Raw genomic sequence first — 25,252 nt, forward strand, 5'->3', positions numbered from 1 at the left:
TCCTTGTGCATCTCTTGTAGGAGTCCTTTGGAACCTCTCATCATGCGATGCCCTCAAGATGCCAATCATCCAGGACGCCCTGGCAGTGCTGACCAATGCAGTGATCATCCCTCACTCGGGCTGGGAGAATTCACCTCTTCAGGACGACCGGAAAATACAGCTGCATTCATCACAGGTGCTGCGCAACGCCACTGGGTGCCTAAGGTCAGTCCCCGCCCTGCCGAGTCTGGTACAGGGACTTCATCCTCCCACTTTGAATGCTGTTTCCTGAGGATCTTTGTTCTGCAGAGGCAGATGTTGTCATGGCAATTAGAAAGCTTGTCTTGCAACCTCTTCCTGAAGACATGTCCCACAGCTCTAGACCTACGCAGTGTTTAGCTGGATTAGCCTTCTGTCTTAAGCCTAGAAGAAAACGGTTTCATTTCAACCAAAATCAAGTCACTTTCTTTCACTGAAAACAATGGTTTATAAGTAATCTGACATGACATTTTACTTGTAAAGTAACCAGGCAATTGCATGGGGAGAGTCTATAACAAATGTATAGGAGGTAATTAAGTACTACCATGAACCTTTTATTCTAGGCCCCTCCATGCATACTTCTTCGTATGAATACAGGGGCCCCTAACCTCCTTTGAAATAGCTCCCTAATAAGACCTGTTTTACTTGGTGTTGTCAAGTGTATAATTTTTCTAGTACATTAAAAAAAAACCCACACAGGAATCTAGGGAATTTCCTTAGAATTGTCTTTACACCATGGTTGACTTTTAGAAAAGGAGGTACTAAGGAGGTAGTTAGCAAACGGTTTCCATTTTCTATCTTAGACATTCTTCTAAAGCCAACCTGTGTCTCTAGGGAAGGTTTATATTAAAGTTGGCAACTTCTAGCAGATGGGTTAATTATGGGATAGGAATAATAAGGCTTATTGAACATGCCCAATCAAATATACTTCAAAACTAAAATGTTCAGAGTGGTTTCAGCTGTGCTGTCACTGACCAACAGTTTCTCCTACAATCGGCCGGTTTCTAGATGTAGAGCCAGTTTCTGCTAGGAGGGAGCAAAAGCACCTCAGTAAAAATTAATAATAACTATCTTATGAATGTCCATGCCATGCTCTTGGCCCTGACACTGAGTGGACATTTTGTGTATGTGTAGAGCGAAGCTCACAGTCAGCCTGTGAATATCTTCACACCCTCAGAAACAGGACAGGAGTCCTCCAGCACCTTCACTTTTCCTCCACATGACATATAAACCTTTGGCATGACATCTCTGGTTAGTCTCTGCCATAAACCAGATTGATACTTCTCCAGAATTCCCTGTTGTAGCATCCCTTTATGACTTATTAAATTCTCTTCTACCTGAGAGCTCTAACTCTTCTAGTTCTAACACTGGAGAAACTCCTGACCTTCTGTGCCTGGTTATCTATCTCAGTTACCTGCATCTATTAAGAGTCATATTCCTCCTTTTAACATCTTCCCTTTGCAAAGCCTGTTGGCATTCCTAAGAAGCCTGGGGAAGGCGGAGCCTCAGATTCAGTTGCAGAGTAAAGACTTGGCAAGCTCTGCAGACTAAACACTGAATAACAGCTATATCATCGCATCTTCTGACGTTTGATTCAAGGATGAGGGCACAGACCTATGAGTGTGGCTTCTGCACCTTTGCTGATAAAGTAGAAGGGCCAGTATATGTCATGTGACCTTTTCATGAGGCCTCTGGCTGCATTTAAGGTCTAGAATGTGACCCAGAGTAAGGTGAGGTCAGTACCAATGCAGTACCATTTTGTATTAGGATTTGAGTACTTATGTACTTTTGGAATCCAGAGAGTCCTGGATCCAGATCTCCATAAATGGCAAACTGAGTCTTGCTTTTTTTGTTAGCACGAAGGTCAAACCCAGGGCCTTCCACATGCTATGCAGATAGTTTACCACTGAGCTGCATCGCTAACCCTGTGCACTTTAGTCTCCTCCTTTCTAAAAGCTCACTAAATTCACATTTAGTTAAGTCATGGAGTCACACCTGATTTTTACTCAGATCATGAGCCTCTGCAGACCATTTCCATTTGACCACACCAAGAGGATGTGTAGGTTCCTATGGCAGTAGAGCTCTCCAGAAATAGCATCCACCAAGCAGCAACTGATGAATAGAGTGCAGAGTCCTGTGTGTTGGTTCATTTGATTTGCTTCCCTTTTGCTTTTGGAGTTTTTGAAACAGGATCTCAGTCTGTCACCCAAGTTAACCTCATACGTGCTTGTGATGACCTTGGCTCTGCCTCCTGAGTGCCTCAAAATTGTGCACTATCATGCCCAACCTTAATTTTTCTCTTGATGTTTACCAAACAGCGCTCACCTGGCCACTATCCTTTCTGCCCTTACGTGCCAGATGTTTGCTTCTCCTCCTCTTTGCTCACTTTCCCTTCTCAGTCCTGAGGTCTTTGCTGTGGTTGGATGTGAATTGTATCTCCAGAGTCCATTGGCCAGAAGCCTGGTCCACACTTTGGAGATATGGAGAGTTGATGGCACCTTTGGACAGAGGACATGGTGGGAGTGGCTGGTTCTTGGGGCATTGTCTTCAGTAGGAACAGCTGTAACTCTTGGGAACTTCTCTGAGACAGGTCCTCTGGAATTCACCCTGCTCCTGTGTAACTGATTCCTTTCATTTCTTCCACCATGGTGATGGATCTACCTTGAAGCCCTCAATTGAGAACAAGCGGGAAGCATCACCTGGAATTGGTGTCTGAGCCTCCAAAACTCTGAACCATTTTTTTTTTGGTAGAGAAATACAAAAAGAAAGAGAAAAGCTAGGTGTGGAGTGGGCAGGAATCAGAGACAGTTACCCAGAGAGCCTCGTCTTAAATCTCCATTTAGAACCATGGGTGCTTTTGAAAAATACACATAGGTATATTTTTAGGAATATCCTAATCAGTCATGTCAGACTCCTATGTTCTGTGACTGATCTGTTTAAGATAACATGATATTTTAGACTTGTTTCTGAAACTACAGTTTAGGAATACATAAAATAAGATATAAAGAAAAGGCCGAGTTTCATGTCATGGGATTTCCTAACCTTGTATAGCAAATGGCAGACAAAAATCAATATGTGGGACCATTCTTCTCAGTCATCACTCCTGACTTCTCTCCATAACGTAACTGAGACTTGTTTTGGTTACTTCAAGAAGAGCAGCAAAGTAAGATTTAAGCAAGTAGCATTTTCTTCACAATTTTACTTTTCAGAGATGAATGTGAGTTTATGGATGTAGGCCATACTGAGCTTCACTGTTCAAAGACTCAGCAGAGAAAACTTCAATAAAATATGTTTAATTTTAAGAAACTCAAATCTGAAAACTATCTTGTCTCGGACAACTCATGCCCTTAATTGGCAGCCAGGCTCTTGTGTGGCCCAGTGGTAAATGCTACAGTGTGTCCATAGTGACCACCTCTCCACCCTGACTCCCAGAAGCCACATTCACAGAGTAATTTCCAGGGAAAAGCCACTGGCCTCTGCCTTCCTTCATAGGACAGAGTCATCTCCTGTGGACGGACACACCAGCAAGTTTAAGCACAGGAGATATTTAAAATGAAGGCTTCACATCCTTTGTCCTTTTCCATTTAGGATGCATTTTGTGTAGGAAATGTGAGTTTTCTCAGGCAGATCCATCTGTTTGTTCCCAAAATACCTATTTATCACTGATGAAATAAGATAGAAATGGGGGCAGAGGGAGCTTTTAAATTTTGTTGAAGGAGTGGATTAGTTGGAAAAATGGTAGTAGCTGGATTATAGGATGAGATATCAGGCCTTAGAACCAACAAGATGCAGGGCAGGGCAAGGTTTAACTCAATGCACTGCCTCCACCATGCCTTCCTCCCTCACCTCAAACAGTCAACACACATTCTCACTTATTTCTTTCTATTTTATAATTCTATCTTCTGTTCCACTTCTGCTATGTCCAAAGTTTATTTTTAAATAAAACCACATTTTAAAATCTTGTTCACAATAAAATGAAAACCAATTTAATATATCATCTAGAATAAATGTTAGCAATTTTTAGAAAGACTTTGGATTAGATCTGAGTGAAAAATATTAATTTTTTTCATTTATGATTAAGAATCCTCCAAAAAAAAAATGACTTCATGCAGACCAGATCAGACCTGGGAATAGATTTGGTTTTGTACTGACGACTGTTTTGCTGAGCACTGTGTAATCAAATGTGCCTCTTAACCTTTGGCCATTATAATGATCACCTTCATCTAAAAACACATATTAGTGGGCTGCAATGAGACTTATCTGTCTGTGGGCAAGCTCTTGCTGGCCGAAGTCAGTGTAGTGGCTGACATAATCATGCCTCCAAAATCCGTGTCTATCTCTAACCTTGGCAGGTTACATAGTGTCTTTGGATTAGCATGGACCAAAGTTTAAGCATGCCCTTTTAAGGAGAGAGCACATAGATGCACAGAGGAAGAGGCCTTGAAAACAGGCAATAAGGCAGCTACATGCTAAGGAACGGTGAGGATACCTATAAGCCACCGTAGAAAAGGTGTCCTTCTGTAGAGCCTTTAGTGTGAGCATGGGCCTGCTGGCACCTGGGTTTTGGGATCTATCCTCTAGAGGATTGTTTTCCACCGTGAGAATTCTGAGACCCTGCCTCTGGCAGACCCAGAAAACAGCTGTTTTTAATGTTTGCCAAGGGACTGTCAGATCCAGGGAACACCTTAGGACCCAGGACAGGGAGGAAAATGAGAAAGCCATTGTTCCCAAATAGTACTCAAAGAACTGGGACAGACGGTCCAGAGCGAGGCTTGATTCTGCCTGTGTGTAAACTCAAGCGCCTCTATAGCTCAGTAAGGGAAGAAAGGGATTACCCATGCAGGGCTAAGGCCTGCATGCCCCGGATGTGATCGTCTCAGACTAAGGTTTGACTCCAAACCCCTTGTCTGGGTGTGCATGACGTAAGAGGCTTCCTAGCTGGGTGTATGAATTTTGTGTGCCCTGCTCTTACCCAGGAGACTTTTTGTATTCACTTTCTCTCCCAATGTTAAATCCAGCATCAGAGCTCAGCCTGGATTTATAGGAGACTGTGTGCAGCCAGAAGTCATTCTAGGTTCCTGTACAGGGAACTTGACATGATACATACATCATTTTCACAGGACACTCCAGCAGCTGCCTGCACAACGGATGCTTCCTGAATTTTCTCAGGAAGATGGCTGTGTTTCCCATTTAAAATATCGCAGATCAATACCCTAAAGATCCTTGGCGTGGCCATAATCATCATTTGAGAATGAGCTGTAGGCGAAGCCCCAATAGGCGGCCCCTTTTTCTCCCATTTGATCCAGCAACTAACTCAGGACGACAGCCCGTTCATGCTCCTCTGTGGCTGTGCTGCCTTTCGTCATGGGACCTTAGGGCTTTATCAGCAGGGCAAGTGTGTGCATGAGGCTGGCTCTGTTAACTTCCACCGCTCTTTTGCTGGGGCCGCCAGATCATTCATTTATTTTTATTATTCTATTCCCACTTCAGCATCTTGTCCTGAGGGACAACAATATACAACCCCAGTTTTCCTCATCTGTCTTTGTGTACACGGAATGTTATTAAGCCTGTCAGAGGAGCTGCACCGTGCCTCTGCTTATGAGTGTAATTAAACTCACACCCTCAATTAGTCATTTTAACCCATATAATGGATGAGCGCTCAGTCCCACAGTGCCACTAATTCTAGCGTGACCTTGAGCAAACCCATCACAAAGTGATGCTAATGATATTCACACCAAGACCAGAGGCTCTGAGGACATTACTTTTATCTGGCTTACTCTCGCATTAGCCACAGGTAAGAAGAAGAAGAAATTTTTACTTTTATGTCAGGATCATGCCACTACTATCCACCTACTCCGATGAATGTCCTTTTAATATTTTTACTTTATACCCAGACATACATAGAGTGTGCTTGGATCAAAACTACTCCCCCATTCTTTTCCCTCCAATCTCTCTCTGTCTTCCTTACTGCCTTTACCTCCCAACTTTATGTGTTCCCTTTAGTGCTGCCTCTGTGTGTATGGACCATGTCCTAGAACACAGAGAGCGCCCAAGGGCCCACAGCCACAGTAATAAATTGTCAGTAACCCCTGAGATATGGGTAGGAGCTCGTGAGTCCCTTCCCCATCCGTGCTTAGCTTTTGCCTGGCTAGATTGTATTTATGACAGTGTTTTGCATGCAGCCCAAGCCACTATGCACTATCACTTCTGTCAAATATTGCTCTTGCTACAGACCTATACTCTCTTTTGGCTCATACAGTCCCTCCTTACCCTCTTTTGTGATGATCTATGCACCTTGGAGGGAGGAAATGTGATATCGATGTCCTATTTAAAGTTGAGTGCTTCCTCATGGTACTTTCTCCAAAATTGACCATATAATTGGTCAAAAAACGGGCCTCAACAGGTACAGAAAGATAGAAATAATCCCATGCGTGCTATCGGACCACCACGGCCTAAAACTGGTCTTCAATAACAATAAGGGAAGAATGCCCACATATACGTGGAAATTGAACAATGCTCTACTCAATGATAACCTGGTCAAGGAAGAAATAAAGAAAGAAATTAAAAACTTTTTAGAATTTAATGAAAATGAAGGTACAACATACCCAAACTTATGGGACACAATGAAAGCTGTGCTAAGAGGAAAACTCATAGCGCTGAGTGCCTGCAGAAAGAAACAGGAAAGAGCATATGTCAGCAGCTTGACAGCACACCTAAAAGCTCTAGAACAAAAAGAAGCAAATACACCCAGGAGGAGTAGAAGGCAGGAAATAATCAAACTCAGAGCTGAAATCAACCAAGTAGAAACAAAAAGGACCATAGAAAGAATCAACAGAACCAAAAGCTGGTTCTTTGAGAAAATCAACAAGATAGATAAACCCTTAGCCAGACTAACGAGAGGACACAGAGAGTGCGTCCAAATTAACAAAATCAGAAATGAAAAGGGAGACATAACTACAGATTCAGAGGAAATTCAAAAAATCATCAGATCTTACTATAAAAACCTATATTCAATAAAGTTGAGTGCTCCATAGTTTCGGATTCCCTGCACATTGACCAGCTGTGCATCTCCATAGTAATTGCCATTTACTACAAAGAGAGTCATCAAAGGCGATAGCTAAGAAGTGCACTCATTTGTTGGTATGAAGATAAGAAGCTGCAGTATAGTTTATGATTGTGTGTCCATTTAACAGGATAATAGTACAATGTTCTCCCTGCTCCTAGGACCCAGTTTTGGGTGACCCACTTAGTGGTTCCAGGGGTTCCATCTTATGAGGGGGGCCTGATAGCCAATCAGGAAATAATTGTCCACTCCCACACTTATGCCACAATTCCATTAGCGGTACTAGCCCGGCAGGCTAGTTGTCACTGTAATGCAAGGTTCATAGCGGCTCTTCATGAATCATCTCCCCTAGCAGCATTCAAAGAACCATTCAGAAGTGCGAAGATGGCCCATAGGACTGAACTTTCATGCTTTGAAAGTGTTGGCTGTTGCACTCTGGGCTGGCTTACGCCTCTGCGCCAGGATGTGGGCATGTGCCAGCTGCATGGAGTACCTGGATGCTTTGAATGGAAATGGAATTTCTCTCTGAGTAGTAAGCAGATGCTGCACTTTTTGCTGCCCCACCCTCTTTTCCGCATCTGGACCTTAAGCAGCAGCACCTCCTTCGCTGGTTGCTGCTCACTGACCAGAGGGCCTGATGTAGGTGGGACATAGTTTTCTTGAGTCGTGCCTCAGCTGCAAAGATCATCCAGGATGAGGCCATGGAGATCAGCGGTGAAGAACTAGGGATCCTGAGAGCTCATAGACTAAGTGGTTCCTGCCTAGCTAGCAGCCATATTGGTAGCAGAGCTGTGCACCCCATTGCTAGAAGCTCACTTCCCTTAGATAAGTAAGAAGAAGATAGAAAGCCTTTTATGCTTGTTCAGTTGCTGTATCGAAGTATCATGGGCTGTGTGACTTAAGTCATTGGATCCATGTCCTCAGAACTGTGTGCCCGGAAGTCAGATACCAAAATGCCAGTGGGCTTATTCCCCTAAGTGTCCTCTCCTGAACTAGCAGGCTTCCGTCGTCCATGGATCTTCCTGTGGTCTTCCCTCATCTGCACCCAAATCTTCTTTCCTTTAACCGCATCAGTCAGACCAAGATCAAAGACATTATTCTAACAAAACTGCCTCATTGTAGAGGCCCTGCCTTCACATACAGTGACACCTTAGCAATTCATGTAAAGTGTTTATTAAAAGGCCACACCTCCGAAGAAATGTCGACAGGGAAATCAGCAGAGCCATTAAAGCAAAGTTCAGGTTTCCCTCAAATAAGGAGAAAAGGGAAGGGGGAGGACAGAGAAGGGAGAGGAAGCAGTGTGGCAGCGGTGGGTGCTGAAATGCCTTAGCCTGACAGAGCTCATCAAGCTCCCTGGGGAGATCCTCATCCTTTGCAGGAGCTGAGTCTCCCAGAGAGGCGTTTGCCTGGTGAAGGCTGCAGTCTATTAGTCACTGACTCCAGCATACATGGGAGATGGAGCCTTGGCGTGAAGGCAGACACAGTGATGGATTTCAAGGCACAGCAGCCAGATCCCATCAGATAGTGACACTCGGGATCCTTCTCCTGTAATCTGTGAGTGCACTCTCCTGTAGCCCACACCAGCATTTCCATTCTCTGTAAACTCACCGCACGAAGTGCCAATGCAGTATCCGGAAGTTGCCTCGTGAAATTCACACCAGAGGAGTGAGTGATAGCAACTGAAAGCCTGGCTCTCTTTCATGTGCCAGGCCACAGAGCGTGTGCTCTGGGAATGCTGGTGAAGGAAATGGATGGGATCCACAAGATTAGCAGCAGGCAACCTTGCCTGTCTAGCCTGAGGTAGATAGACGGTCTATTTTCTCTAATTAACATATCACAAGATGAGTGTGTGTGTGTGTGTGTGTGTGTGTGTGTGTGTGTGTGTGTGTGTGTGTGTCCCTGCCTATCTGATTGCATGTATAAAGGCAATGGTGTCTTCCTCAGTTTCTTGCTGCCTTATTTTCTAAAACAAGGGCTAGCAGACTAACTTTGCAGCCTGGCTGAGCAGCCAGATCCCATGGATCTTCATGTCGCTGTCTCTCCATAGCTGTGATTATTGACACACGGTGACATCCGTGGGTTTTTACATACTCACTGTGTATATAGTTCTCTAGCTCAGGTCTCCATGCTTTTATGGAAAGGACTTACTCTAATTATCCAACATTCTTTCCACACTCATATTTCATGAACTGGTAATGAGGACCACTTTCTCCCAAACATACGTTGTTTCCCTTAGAGTATACAATGATTGCACCTTAAATATAAGCGATCAGCACAAGATATCCCATCATGCCATTCCTTCCATATTACATTTAGTAACTAAAGTTTTAAATTTTTTTTGCTGTTTTTTTTTTAATTGGTTGTAAGTATGTGCTTCTTATAGTTGTGTTTCCTATGTCTTGAGATTAGCTCCATGTTTAGCTAGGGAGAAAGCTAGCATGTTTAGCTCCCTGGTTGTCACTTCAGTCTCTGTGAGCACCTACTAGCCCTTGGCTTATTCTCTGGACCATGCATGGTTCATGGGGCCCATCCTCCAACCCTCTGGTTCCTACACTCCTTCCTCTCCCTCTTCTGCAGGGTTCCCTGAACTCTGCCTAATGTTTGGCTGTGGGTCTCTGTACATTCCTTAATTCTGGTCTGAAAGTTAGGCAGGAAATATTCTGGAAGTACTAATTAAAAACTATTTTTTTAAGTCAAAGTGAGCCAACAGTTGGGTTGTCCTGTCTAGGCTTCATAATGTATGCACAGATTCATTTTTTTCTGGAAGTTAAGTAACAATACTTAAGTATTATGAGTTAAAAAAATAAAGCAACAATACTTACGTATAAGGTAATATGTTGATACCTTCGTCTTTTTGTTGTGGGACTCCATACTTTTCTGTCTGTGTCATGAATGTATTTCTCAGTCTCTTGGACTGCTACGGAAGGGGACAGACATGCTGGGACTTCCGATTAACCTGTGTCCTTCATTATTGTCCCCGGGAGGTGCAGATGCATCATTATTCCCCATTAACAAGCTCTGTACCGGCACAAAAGACATGCTGCCGCAGAGGCACTGACTGGAGCTAATGAATTCCTACAATTAATTACACTTCTCTTAAGGTAACTTATGACCAGAAAGAAGCTATGCTGGCACAAAGAGTTTATGTGAGAATGGCTATACCCAGGGGAGGCCAGCCAATTCATCATGCCGCGTGGTGCTTCGTGAACGTTCTGTGTGGACTTTCACGTCCTGACCATTGTTCTTCCTGACCTTATTTTGGAACAACAGTGTAGTCACTAATTGCAAGCTAATTTAATTAAAGCGGACGAAGGTCCTGACAAATGGAAGTGTCGCCAGCAGAAGTGGTCCTGGCTGCTCTTACAGCTCTGTTTTGCACAAGGGTGTGTCAGGCTGTTGGAGCAAATGGAGCTTACTGGAAAGGGTAATTATTTCAAGTAAGAGTAAAAAGCACAGTGTCCTTTTTGAGTCTGCCAGGAGGCGGGGCTTGTGGCCTGTCACAGTGAGTGAATACCCGTGGAAATGGAATACCGGCTCAGAGTCTGGCAATACCTGAAGGTCAGACTTTCTCTCTAGCATGTGGGAAGGCAGCACCACTAAGCTGTCTTCTAGAACAGAAAGGAATTTTATTTCCTTTTCAGCTATGAGCTACCTCCTGGGCTGGCAAACATGATTAAGTGACATTTGTCCTTGACCCCTGTCTCTCCTAAGGAGATGAAACAGATGAACAGGACAGTACCCCCCAGTTAGATGGGGGGCGGGGAGGCTGAAAGTTTCAACCAGCCCCAAAACAATAGGTTTAAGGAGGAAAGGATACAGGTTACTGGGATTTTTCAAGGCTATTTCCCTTTAGAGAGCAGATCATTGAGACAGATCGTGCTCTCATTCCCTATCAAACACCCAGTGGGGAAGCTCTGCAGGTGCAGGTAGAGACCTTCAGACACATCCTGTCTGAACACCTACCGCAGGGCTTGAAGGTACAGAGGCTCCGACTGGGAACCAGGAGGCTGATGGAGAAAGGGGCACTTTACTGCTCACCTTCCAAGCTTCTTTCTCTTTCCTTGGAAACTCACTGAGCTGTGAAGACTCATGCATGAGACTCACAGGCGAAGGAACACAGGGACACCTAGAGATCCAATTTTCCTGGCCTGAGTGCAAGTCTTATGCATGGCTTCATATCAGTGTCCGTGAGTTCTTAGAAGAAAGTACTCTTTATCAATGAGAGGAAATATTGGTCCAACCATCTGGTGTCCAGCCTCCCAGTTCTCCTCTGCCCCTGAATTTCTGTGTTTGCAATAACAGCTCCTTGCTCTGACTTTTTACACTAGGACCTGGTTTACCCAGTGAACATCACAGAGGACCCCAAGTACACAAAGAACTTTGTTCTTCTTGCTTCTTCATATCCCAACTTGAATGGCTCCTGTTCAGAGGCCTCCCATGACAATTGGAGGCTTCCCTGACTTTGATGCCTATGTGCCGAGTGAAACCCAGCCACATGACAAGCTGCATTCTCAAGTAGCTGAGGATCCTGACTGGTCACCTGTTCATTCTCCCTAAAACATCGTCATTTACCTGATAAATGCATAGCTCAGCAACCACAAAATGAACTCCCATTCTCACCAATGCAAGGAAATTTGCAAGTTTCCTGGTCACTCAGATCTCCTCAGTTATGGAGAGTCAGGGAGAGGGGAGTGAGGGAGGGATAGAAGGAGAGAGGGAGAGGGAGGGGTAGGAGAGAGAGAGAGAAAGAGAGAGAGAGAGGGATGCATGACCCCATGTTTGCACCTGAAAACCGTATCTTGGTTATTGCCATATGCATGTATGTTTTCCAGTGTGTTTGTGGTATATCCACTAAATGATCTACTGTATCAGTTAGTTCTGTGAAGCCACAGAATCTTTTTCTGTCACATAAACATCGCTGTCCTGTCAGCTCATTTGTATTACTCTTGGTTCTTCGTTCAACCATCTACCTAATTTGAAGGAGACCATTGGACCTTACCAATACAGATCAAAAATCACTATCATGCTTTAGGAACAAAATGTGCATTTCTCTCCAATTGACATAAAAATTAAGTCATAACAACACAGCTCCATGCACCAAGATTCCAACCTGAGTTCCTAGAGCCTAAAGAAGAAGCTTTGCTCACGGTGCCCTCACTGTGGAATCAGCTGGCAACACTCAACATTGATGCCAGATAAATGCTAAATCAATAGCTTAGCTAGCTTAGATGGGGGTCTCATTCCCCATATATGTAAAAGGAATTTCTAAGCTGTGTCAAGGACATTGCTAGGTACCATTAAAACTAAGATTAATTAAGCACAATATTTGCGGTCTGAAAGAGTCAGGGAAGTTCGACTCTTGGTGAATAATGAGTGTACATAAAGCCATGATTAAGGCCTTTGTAGCTTTGTTGAAATTCCCTGGTGTAGAGGGCATAGATCACACTAAAGAACACCAGCAAGACCCCCAGGTGTTTCTTGGTATGCAGAGCATAGAAGGGCTAAAACGCAGAGGAGAGACTGCTTTTCATGTCTTAGAATGGGCAAAGAGCTCAATATGACTACCTAGGATAATGGGGAGGTCCCTGAAAGAGGGAAAGTCTCCAATACCAATGCTAGGAGTTCAAGGAGAGAAATGGGGGAAAGTCTCTTTATTTTGTAGACTACCTGGAACCATGGAAGCATGATTAGAAGGAAGAGGGGCCATGTTGCCTGTGCTATATAAATGTAGCTATGGGCTCAGTTGGAGGGTGGAGCAGAGAGATGAGCGAGGACCTCAAGAGGGGAATAAGGAGGTTGTTTGAGGGCAGGTGAAACCTAAGAAAACACTGACCCCACTTGCTCCTCTTGGACTATATCCTAGAAGTTAGGGGGAGAGCTGCAGTCAGATGTCCTATTTTAGATGTTGTGTTGAAATCTACAGGTCAGGTGTTGAAAAGATCTTCCAATCTAGATCTGATTGGAAAGTGACTTGCTGTGTGATCTTGAATTACTGCAGTATCCATATCTTTCTCCATTTCTAAAGGATGAGCCAGCCATGTATGTATCACAGATCTACCCACAAGACTAAAAAAATATTAATGTAAGTGGGGAGTGGAAAAACTATTTTTTATATTCCCTTCCAAATTATCACTTATTTTATATAACAACACATAACATCTTCACCACATTGGTATGAAATCCAATTATTCTGAGTATTTTATGAGCAGTTAAGGAAATTCTTGCATCTTTTGCATCACTTGACAAGGTAAAACTGTCTGACTGGTAAGTAGATGAATTGTACACGTGCTTTCTTTGACAGTCAACCCCTTTTAATAAACTGGGGGTAAATGTGTTACTTTTTTCTAAGGTTCGAATGGGGATAAGGTGGGACATGTTCTTAATTCAGCAAACATATATAAAGAGGATTCACCATGCTAGGCACTGTGCTAGACCCTTCTGATGTTACTGTCAAGAGGGACACACAGACACACACAGACACACAGACACACAGACACACACACACACACACACACAGTAAGTGGGTCCAAAGGTAAAAGGGGACCCTGAAGGAACAGACTGGATTCAACCTAGTTGGAAAATAAAGGGCATCTTCCTTTTGCTTACCATGCTAAGGACTTGGAGTTTGACCAAGAGCAAAACGGAAGATCTTGGAGAAGACTTGTAGTTCAATGTATGTTTTCCAAGAATCACAATACTTGTCCCACAGAGCTTCCATGGGAAGCAAGGAAGGAGAAAAAGTAGAGAGACTGTAGCAGGTGCTGGGTGGATAAGTCGGTGGCCATGGAGGGTGACTAGTGGCTACCTGTAGAGCTGCAACTATCGGTGACAATTGGATGAGGTTTTCTGGGAAAGAGTCAAGAACTAGGAGCCTATGCAACTGACAGGTATCCTGGCATGTGACAGAGTAGCCATTAGGAAAGTTCCAAATCAGTCAGTCCCTGGTTAACACCTCCAGTCTCAACCCTATGTCTCCTCACATGTACCCTCTACCCTCCCAATCCTCTGTCCTTTTCTCAGATTGCTTCCTCCCTCCCATCTCCTACTCTATGGTATTTCTTGAACATGGTAGCCACACACACACCTTGGAAGGACTATGCTTTCTCATAATATTTCTTTTCTATTGGTCAGTAACTTAATCCATGGTTTCCATGGCAGATTTCACAACTAAAGAGAAAAGAAGAAAGGGCTGGTTGTCATGGTGCAGGCTGCGATGACAAAATACTTTTCTCTTCTGTAGTTCAAAAGCAACAGAAATTTGTCCCTCTGTCATGGAGGCTGAAAAGATGGAGGGACCAACATTGTCTCAGGATGGTTGCTTTCTGCATCAAACATGATGCCTTCTTGCTGTGTCCTCACATAGGAGACAGGGCAAACATGTTTCCCAGGCTTCTTTTTTAAGAACACTGATCCTATTGATGAGGGTTCCACTCTCCACCTAATCTCCTCCCAGAAGCCTCACCCCTGAACAACCTTACCTTGGAGGTTAGTGTCAGCATAAGAATTTGGGGTAGGGTAAGGGGTGACACAAGAATCCATACCTTTGCATTGGCCAACGCAATGTAGAGGTAGATAATGTTTCCTAAACCACTTCCAAAATTCAGATCAAATGGAGAATGACAGTACATCTCCCTTGCTTGTAACTTCATGGACCTACACTGGGCCATGTCTCACTCTGTAGAAAGTACCAAGGTTGATGAAGAGTGCTTTATGAGCACACAGCCCATCGGATGTGTCCATGGGCGCCAATAGACAGGGAACTGTTGCTTTGTTGGCTGTAGCAATCTGTAATTTCTTTGAACTTGGAATAGCCTAATGCTGTGTGTTTGATTTTTGTTCAGATTCTATAAAAAATATTCCATGTAGAGTGGTCGTGATTAAAGTTAAAGTGGCACAGTATGTTTCTCGGGGATTTTAGCAAATTATCAGATTAAGTGAAGCCATTCAGTGCCTAGCTGAAGCAGCCACAGCTTGTACGTTTGTACAGCATATAAGACTCTTCTGGCAGTATACAGTTTAAACAAATAAAAAAAATCACCTACTGTGCCTTCTTGTAGCTGTGTTCTTTACTGGCCAACAGATCTCTAAAACTTTTCTATTTTAGTACTCATAAAAGGATTTGTCATAAAAGTAATTAGATTAAGGTGAGGTTTAAGAAAATCCTGAGTTTCTGGCTTCTATTTTCTAGGTTACTGCTACACCACACTGATGTCTCGGTGTGCTTTGTGCCAAGTTTCTAAGAATTATAATTATCTACAAAGAACAGTGAGGATGTGACAGGGAGACATGCCCTAGGCCGAGTGTCAAGAGCAATCTCTCTCTCCCTCTCTCTCTCTCTCTCTCTCTCTCTCTCTCTCTCTCTCTCTCTCTCTCTCCCCTCCCTCCTTCCCTCCTTCCCTCCCTCCCTCACTCCCTTCCTCCCTCCCTCTCTCTCTCCTTCTCCCTCTCTTCTTGGTGAAGACACTAAATTGGTTAAATGTATAATTTTAAACAAAATATTCATTTATATTTGTATTTGCTCAAAACCAAGGGTGATGAAGAACTGAAACCCCTTAGATGGTAGCACTTGTTCAGTGTTGCCTCGGCTTCACTGTGTAACTCAGCCCTGCTTACAATGATGCTTTGTGGAATCTCCAAGTGTCTTTGCATCCGATCTTTTGACACAGCTGTTATAATCCTTGGATTTGCAAAGTATAACTCTGTCCATGGGCCACAGCAGTAAAATGAGATGATGCTCCCTGAGGTTCCATTATCCCACACTCACACTGAGTGCCAGCCATCTGGTGGCAATAAACTGGGAGGGGCTACTCTCAGGTAGGAGAGTTGGTGAGATTCTTGCTCAGATTGAATTGCTGCAGCAAGAGGCAACTAAAAGTCCTAATGACTGTCTCCCGTCTTGTTGCTCAGAGCTTCTAAAGTGTTCCCATGAGAAGAAACAGAATGCTCATCTTATATCCATTAAGTCCTTGCACAGAAATGTTAATGTGGGCATTCATGTAACATCCCGTGGTGAGTCTCAGGCTTTGAGGAACTGTCATGACATATTACTGCAGATTAGACTCACAGAATGTGCAGTTCAATGATGGCCACAGAGTTCTGTGCCCCAGAGGTAAAAGAGGCTTGCTTGATTTCTCCACTTGAAACTGATCATATTTGATATCATGGTGCCCACCATGGCTCTTCCTGAGGAACTCTGGGAAGGTCTTATTTTCAGGCTCAACTAGCCACTGACCAAATTCAGTTCTAGGCAGCTGCAGATTGACAACTCAATTTCCACACTGGTGGCTGAACAGGAGTTGCTCTAAGATCCTTGAGGCCACCATTGTGTTCCTTGCTCTGTGGACCTATAAGCCAACATGGTGGCCCACCGGAATCCTGATTCACATTTCTTGTTCTCCTTCATCTGTAGCTCCCACTGGCAGATCAGTCTTGAATCTTAAAGTAGGCACTGACCTCAAGGCACCTCTATTACCATGCCTAGATGGTTATTTCACTCAGTCAGGAGGTGGAAATCTGAGAGCTATGTCTTTAGAGTTCCTCCTACAATGAAGAACAAAAGGTCCAGATGAACCATATGGCAGCGTTGCTTTGGAGAGTCAGAAACTAAACTGCTCTTTAGCTTCTCCAACATTCTATAAAGCATGTTATATATCCTTTGGTGTTTCACACATGAATCCAATGAATTTAGGTTGTTTCCACTCCCAACCTTCTTTCCCAACTTCTTCTAGACTACCTACCTCCCAATCTCATGTCTTCTTAGTGTCTTCCTCTTCTTCCTCTTTTTCTTTATCTCTTTGGAATCCCATGGAGTGCTTGGCAATGCCCTTCTAAGTGTGGGTGTGGGGTGCTATCTATTGCTGCTTGGGCAACCTTCAGTAGGCTATACCTATGAAGAAACCTGAGCCCACCCCCACCCCCAGCCATCATTTGCCAATTGTTCCTCAGCCGTTTCCTGCTCTGAGCTGGAGTGCCCAGTTCTTAAGTAGAAATTCAGACTGGTCTATGAACTTAAAGTCCCACCTGGTGCTTGAAAGAGTATAATGCTAGATTCCAGCTGCTGTTCCCACCACAATACCTTCAGCTCTCACAGACACTGACAAGTACCTAACTAAGATGTCACCTATAAATCCCTAGCCAACAGGCTTCCCAGGGAAGTGAGTAAACACCAAAGGTTGCTGGTATGACAACTACATATCCTGCTTCCCTGCCCCATTCCCCGACTCTATCCTGGGAATTGGAAAGCCTATCTTCAGGCTTGTGCAATCTCCTTCACTCTCAGAAGGCAGAAGAAGAGACTCCCACATCTGCCACAGGGACTCTGGATTCTCCCGTCAGAGATTTTATCATCTTGTCTATCTCCAATGCTAGAGCCTGAACTGTCCTCAGAGGCCCACTGTGCTGTTGTCTATCTTTTTATCTGCCCATGACATTACTAACTCATCTAGTAAACTTCTTAGACAACAATCCATCTCAGTGTACCCTCTAACCTCCATCTGAGCCACCTATGTACTCTTCTTTACAAAAGCATACTTCTGCTTCTAGAAAGTTCTCCAGAAAAAAGTAAGCAGAGATCAATAATTAAAGTTAAAAACATATCCTTACTCTTCCAAAAGCAAGAGATCCATGTTATTTTTGTTTTGCCGGTTGTCTGTGCGGTGTTCTCTTACATGGAGCACACATGTATTCAAGAACTCTTTGCCTCTTTGTTCATCTCCTTTCTTTATCCTCAAACAAAGGATGGACTATACACTCTCTACACTGTAAACTTGTCATTAGCTAAAAATTCCAATTGTTTCCAAAGGTCAGTATTCACCTAGCAGAACTACCCAATTGTCTCTAGCTTTTTGTCAAAGGAACATCACCAAGTGAGTTTCCGAACTTGCTTCATAATTTAGGAAATTGCAGAAATTCTAAGAAAATAAAGGAAAGATACATTTTATACACTTTTAATTACTTCCATTTTGGACATAGCTTTTAAGCTCTTTTGATCCAGTGAAGTTCTTATTAGCATTTCTACCATAAATTAAAGAGTACCCTCCTCCCTGTAGGGAAGAAGATAGACTTCATTAATTTAGGCTGTCATAGCAAAATGTGTTGACTGGGTAACTTAACCAAAATAAATTTGTCACAGCTCTGAAGGCTTGGCATCTGAGACCAGAGGACAAACATGGATGGATTCTTACAAGTGTATTGTTCCAAAAACAGATGGTGGCTGTTCCCGTGTCTTCACAAGATAGAGAAATAGCTAGTCAGATCTCCATAGTCCCCTTTATAAGAGGAATGATTCAGTCAGGTAGGTAGGCACCACCCGTATAATGTAATGGACAACAAAGGCGTCACCTCCTAGAATTTGAATGTTGTTAGTCCTCTGCCAACAGGAAAAGTTCCCAGAAAAAGGACACAAGTGGGCCTGGCCTGGAATAACAGGACCTGTGACTTCCACTCCCCTCTCCTACCCTGGGGCTACTTATTCCACTGTGCCAGGCAGGACAAGAACGCTGAATAGCTGTGTTAGAGAAATGCTGGGATCAGCAGTTAGGAGTGCTGGGTAGCCACACAGGTGGAGAGGGTGAGGTCCAGAAGCACTCACGGTTCCTTTTTCTGAACAGACATTCAGGGTTCTTGTGGTTATTATTGGTGACCAATAAACTGTCAGTGTGTGGTCAAAGCAATCCTGCAAATAGGAAACAGGCCTGGTGGGAAACTGAGCCCCAAGACATAAAGCTTAAAAAAAATAGAAAAAAAAGGAAACTTAGGTTTCCCGGCTTTATTAAGTCTTTGAAGGGAAGTTTGTTAAAATTTCATTCCAATAAATAAATGTAAAATGCATGACCGCACAGAGAGAAATAGGTGAAAAAATAGAAGTGAAATATAGAAATGGAAGTTGAAAGACCAGTGTTAGTATCTATTAGTATCTATTAGATAGTATCTCTCTATCCAGAGCGCCAGATGCTGAGTCTTCAAACCTACCAGGCAGGTGGCAGATTCCCAGTGGTCCCTTCTCTGTCATTATTGCTCTGCTCTTCAGAAGATGCAGGATTAAAGTGGGGTGTAGTCATGCACCCTGTTAATCTCAGCATTTGGAAGGCAGAGGACCGTGGATCTCTGCAAGTCTCAGGTCAGCCTCGTCTACATAGTAAGTTTAGGACAGATAGGGATATGTAGAGGGACTCTCTCTCAAAAAAAACAACGCTCTCCAAAAGCAAGCAAGCAGACAACAACAAAACAAACACCCACGGAGTGTCAATAATGCAATGACTTGGATTATATCATCATTTGATGCTTATCTTCCTGGAGGCTCCGTGAAGTTAACGTTAAATTCATATCTTCAGTATCTCTGTCTAAGCCAGACAAAGCTGCCACTTCAAAAGCATCACAGTATAGTTTATTCTTGAACCAAATAGGAGAGAACATGACCCTGGAAACATAGATTCACATTGCCCTGAATACCATGTTCCAACGTGGAAATGGTCTCCTGAGCCTTTTCCAGTTAAAGAGCAAAAGAAACTCACAAATCAAACCATTTTCTAAATACAATAATGTTGCGGTAAGTATTAAAAAACTGGTAACCTTTTATCCCATGTTAGAGCTGGCACCCGTGGGGCCACATGGCACTGTGGGGTATCTTTATCTCAGTGGCTCCACACTGCCCCCAAGTACTCTCAGACCCAGGTGGTCCATGAGCCATTCCAGCGTGGCACACTGGTGGTCCCTAAAGTTAGTTCTGGCACGCTTGGGGCCATATGAAACTAACCATAATTTATCTCTGGTTAGTATCTCTCCTGGTAGCTCTCTACTAGCCATGAACTCTCTAGTTCCAGCTACCCGGTAAAATCAAGACTCAACACAGTGCAACCCAACAATCAGATTTATATGTTAAAATCTCAATCCACAACACATCCACACAATAAACTCGCAACCACCCACCTAGATAAGATAAACTGACCTATAGAAATCCATCCCTTAAGAAAAATTCATAAGAACCTCTATCTAGGTAGAGATGTATGGCGAGGATCATTTAAGTCTGCCTCCATGTTGCTTCTCCCTCCCTCTCCTTCTGAAATCTCTGTTCTTGCCTCCCTTCCTTCTCATCCAATGACAAGCTTCATTTTATCTTGTGTCTGCCTTCACCTGCATAATGACATCAACCTACACAATGGTGGGAATGTGGTTACCCCAAAGGGGAGAGATCCCTATTATAGGCTTCAGATTCTGTCTGAGGATATTCTTAGCTTTGGGGTTGGTGATCTACAGAGTTAACACACTCTAAACAGTTATATCTGATGTTCACAAGTGCTTTTGATCACAGAGAGAAATGGGCAATGAGTGGCTGTTAGGAGAGTAATCGTAGCCCAAGATAACCTGACCCTGGATGTGTAACACTGCACTGCAGTGCAATCACAGTTCCAAATAGTCAGTGTGCTAGCTTCATTCCTGGTGCTGTGATAAAGGCAAGAAACAAAAACATAACTTTGAGGAGAAAGGATTTGAATGGATCCCAATTCCAGGCTATGGTTAATCGCTGAGGGAAAGTGAAAGCAAGATTCTGGTCCACTGCATTCACAGTGAGGAGCAGAAGGAAGTGCATGCGTGTGTGCTATTTGCTTTTTCCACTTGTGCTGAGCTTAGCCTCTCCACTCGTACAGAGTTCAGGACTCCTCACCTCGGGAATGCCTTTGCCCATGATGGTCTGGGTCTTCCCACATCAATTAACTTAGTTAAAACAATGCCCCACAAACATTGTTGGCTAGCCCAATGTAGAAAATACTTAATTAAGACTCTTCCCTAGTGATCATAGATTATGTCGAGCACTGTATCATCCGAGCACTGTATGTATCTGAGATATCATCGGAGCACTGTAGAATATTCAATGTGTGTGTGTGTGTGTGTGTGTGTGTGTGTGTGTGTGTGTGTGTGTGTATAAATTTCTGATTTCTCTTATGAAACCACATCAGGTTGATGAATAATTTGAATTCACAGAAAGGGAAGAAAACACTTTCTTGCATCAGTCTTTCAATTTAAATTACTTTGGACCTTTGACTTTTTTCATTGGTGGTTGTACACTTATAGCTGGGCCATCAAGGGCTCTTTTTGAGGCATGGTCTGTGTGCTTGCTTCAGTGGTATATGTACTTCAGAAAGGCATAGTTTGCCAGATCTGTAGTTAACCCGGTGGCTCCACATGTAGTATACCCTGGCTTCCACGCCCACTGCAAACATATAAGTAAAACTCTTTGTAAATTAGTGAAATCAAAGAAGGCAGGCACTGTCCAGAAGTTGAACTAAGTGGAGACACTGAATATATTCTAGCAGTGGTCACCTGTCAGAGAGTACAGCTTGTGCTCTTAGTAGAGCCAGATAGGAAAGAACTGTGAACAGTGTGGGTGTGTTTGGGGAGTGCACAGGACCACAGGCACAATTAGGTTCCCAGCTAATGGTTTTAGCCACACAGCTTTCGTGTTCTTATCCCTGTGATTTCCCTGTAATTTAGCCCCATGGAAAACTTTTAGCAGACATTTCATGGAGCAGTTAACTCTGTGGCAACCATCTACTCTAATTGGAATCATGTAGCTAAAGCTCCAGGTAGTACTTGAGAGCAAAAGGGTGTCTTTCAACTCAGGTAACTCTGGTTGTGCTTTCGGTTCCCTAGAACAGTGCTCCCTGATGCATGGCTGACTGCAGAAGGCGCATACCCAGGAAGCCTTAAAAGGGACAGTGTTTGATCACCAGCCAAAGAGGAGCTCATCCATCTCCCCCTGATACTTTTCATTTATGAGGAGACCTGGGGGCCGTTGGGGAGCTCATGCAGCATTGATGGCTCTAAAGACAGAGTGGCAGCAGGGCTCTCTGCTGGCCGCAACAGGTAGCTGGTCTTTGGCCGCTGAAGCATTCTGTCCCTGCAGTTCTGCAAAGCAATTACCCAGCCCTCGTCGGGCTCTCGATTTATAAAGAAATTGCCTTCCTCAGGGGAAGAGCACCAGGCACACAGTAATCCAAACAGCTAGACTATGCTAATCCTTTAAAAATTAAGGAAGCTCGATTCTCAGGAAATAGTTCTGGCTGGGCTGGGATGAGGTGCCATTTGTACTCAGATGTGGAAAGAGAGAGACGGAGAAAGAAGTCGGGGGCTTTACGTCAATTCAGCTCCCCAGTGAAATGTACAGAAGTGTGGCTAATCCTAACATAGTTAATATGGCTTGTGATGTTTGCCTGGTACTTCAGATAACGCTTTTTAAAACGTTGGTCATTTTTTAATTAACACACAAAGTAATAGCTTTTGTTATGGAATTTTCATACATAAGTTTTTGGCTCCTCCCATTTTACCCCAAATCTGTCCTTCCTTGTGACTTTGCACCTCTGGTAGCTGCTTTTGTGCTCTTATGTCATTGGTGTTTAGTTATAAACACATACATGTATACATGCTTCCTTAAAACTGCTTTTCGCTTGTTTAGTTTCATAATCTACACACCCACACTTACATTGACACAGAGATGTGCATGCATACGCGTGTGTGCACGCACACACACACAAATATTTGATATTAGAATCAAAGATCTACATTCAAGAGAGAATATGCAGTATATGTCTTTCTGAGACTGAGTTATGTTACTTAGCATAATGATTTCAGGGGTGACCCTGTTTCCTAAAAATTATATATGCATAATGTACATATATATGTGTGTATGTATATACATATGTATATATATTCTGTGTGTGATGTAAGCCTTCTATTCTTTTGGAATTGTGTGTGTGACATATATATATATACACATACACACACATTTATATATATACATATATATATTCTGTTGCTGTGCTGAATCTTTGTAATTTCATATACAGAAGCTTTGTGATTTCCTGTAATCCCACTTCCTGGCGACTGATCTCCTAGTTACAAAGCTCTTGCCTACAGTTCTACCTTGACGTGTTTCACCTATTCTCCTCTAACAGTTTCATCAGCTGAAATTCTATTCTTTTGGAATTATTTGTGCATGTGTGTGTGTGTGTGTGTGTGTGTGTGTAGTGAGAGATATGGATCTAATTTTATCCTCTATAGGTGGTATTCAAACAGCATTGTTTGTCAAATAGGCTGCTTTTTCCCGCCAATATAAGTTTTTCAGAGCTTTGTCAAACATTAGGTGGCCAAAGCCGTAGGGAATTCTGTCTGTGAGCTCTATTCTGTTTTATGGGTCTGTGCATGTGTTGTGTTGCAGTACCATGCTGTTCTTGTTACTGTGGCTTCTGGAGTAGATATTGTGATATCTCGAGCACTGTGCTTTCTGACTCTGGGTATATTGCCTATCTGTAGTCTTCGCCTTTCCATGTGAACTATAGGGTTTTCATTCCTGCTGTTTTGGTGCTGTGAAAAGTGTCACTGAAGTTTTGATGGGCATTGCACAGTTAGTAGGCTGGGTTTGGAAGTGCAGTCATTTTCAGTCAGTGCATTGCATTCGTTCACAAGCTGGGTAAATGAATAAGTATATCTTTGAATATATTTAATTTACTTTTTCAATATTAAACTTTTCCTTTTAGAAGCATCTCACTCCCTTGGTTAGGTATAGTCCAATTATTTCTTTTTTTTTATAAGACTTTCTCAGTAGAGTGTTTATTCCTAATTTCTTTCTTGGCAAAGTCATTGTTGATACAAAAAAAGTTCATGAGTTTTTAATGTTACTGTTTTAGGCTATAACTACTCAGCATATATATAAAACTTCAAAGTTTTCTGATGGGGTCTGTAGTTTCTTTAAAATATAGTGTTGTGTTATCTAAGAAGAAGGAAAATTGTACTTCATCCTTTTCTGTCTACATCCATTCATAGCTTTCTCTTATCTTATTCCCATGGCTGTGACTTCCAATGCTCTATTGGATAAGAGAGAGAGGGTGGGCATCTTGTCTTGTTCTGGTTTTTAGAGGACACAATGTTCTTGCTTTGTGGCCTATGATGTATACGTTCAAGTTTAGAGAAAGTGCCACATACTGTTGTAAAGAAAATGCAACCCCTGCCCATTGGATGTCATAGTCTGCAGATATCCAGTCAATCTGTGGCATGTTCTAAATATGGGAATAAGATATTGAAGTCTCCAAGTATCATTTTATCAGAAACCACATGATATTTTTATACCTTTGATGTTTGCTTTATGAAATTGGAAGTCCTGAGGTTTAGTGCCTAAATACTTACAGTGTATTATCTTCTCAATGTATTATTCTCTTTACTAAACTATAATGGCCCTCTTCATCTCTTTCTGGCTAGTTATATTTTGACATGTGTTTTATGAGATTTAAGAAATGATGTGCCAGTTTATTTGCAGCTTCTCTTTGCCTGGCAGGTTATTTCCATCCATTGACTTTCATGTTGTGGATGGCTTTACAATATGTGTTTCTTGTACACAGCAGACAGTTGGATATTGTTTTCTAATCCAGTCACTTAGTCTGTATTGCTTGGTGAATTGAGACCACTTGAATTTAAGGCTGTTATTGAGAGGAGTTTGCTATTGACTGTGATTTTGTTAGCTAGTGTATAGGTTGACTGGATTATTGACATTTCTCTTCCTCTTCACCAGTTAGTGTTAGAAATTAACTGGTTTGTGTATTGGAAGTAATGATTCTTTCCCTACTTGTATCTGTTTCTCTCTTGTAATGTATTGCTTCCTGTGTTCTCCTGAATGAGAATGTCTTCCTTCCTACTCCCTGTACATTATTCTTTTAAGATGTTTTCTATAAAGCTGATTTATTTAGCATCAATTGTCTTAATTTGTGCTTGCCTTGAAATGTTTTTTTTAACTAATGTTGATAGAAAACAGTGATCTTGGTTGGCTTTATGTTCCAGGCTCGGCATATCAGGCCTTGCTTTTAAGGTAGCTGATGAAAGGCATGCTGTTATTATTACATTTCTACCTCAGCATATGAGCTAGCATTTTTTCCACATAGCTTTTAATATTGTTGCTTTGCTTTTTGTCTACGTGTGTGTGTGTGTGTGTGTGTGTGTGTGTGTGTGTGTGTGTGTATGTGTGTGTGTGTCTTAGTTTGGGTTTTATTGCTGTGAAGAAACACCTGACCATAGCATTTCTTATAAAGGAAAATATTTGATTGGAGCTGACTTAACAGTTTCAGAAGTTTAGTTCATTATCATCATGGTGTAAAGCATGGCAGTATGCAGGCAGACATGGTGCTG

The 25,252-nt window shown here is 42.8% G+C and overlaps 1 protein-coding gene across 4 annotated transcripts in view; it reads left to right on the plus strand.

The window, feature by feature from the left end:
* The window catches only part of Ctnnd2 (catenin delta 2), an 843,638-nt gene that overhangs the window by 676,256 nt on the left and 142,130 nt on the right, over window positions 1-25,252 (plus strand). For all 4 annotated transcript variants that reach the window (NM_001271502.2, NM_001415019.1, XM_087614127.1 and 1 more), the window contains 1 exon segment: window positions 21-204. In NM_001271502.2, coding sequence (NP_001258431.2) covers window positions 21-204 — 184 coding nt within the window.

This window comes from Rattus norvegicus, chromosome 2, assembly GCF_021556685.1.
Source record: "Rattus norvegicus strain SHRSP/BbbUtx chromosome 2, alternate assembly SHRSP_T2T, whole genome shotgun sequence".
In the NCBI taxonomy this organism is placed as follows: domain Eukaryota; kingdom Metazoa; phylum Chordata; class Mammalia; order Rodentia; family Muridae; genus Rattus; species Rattus norvegicus.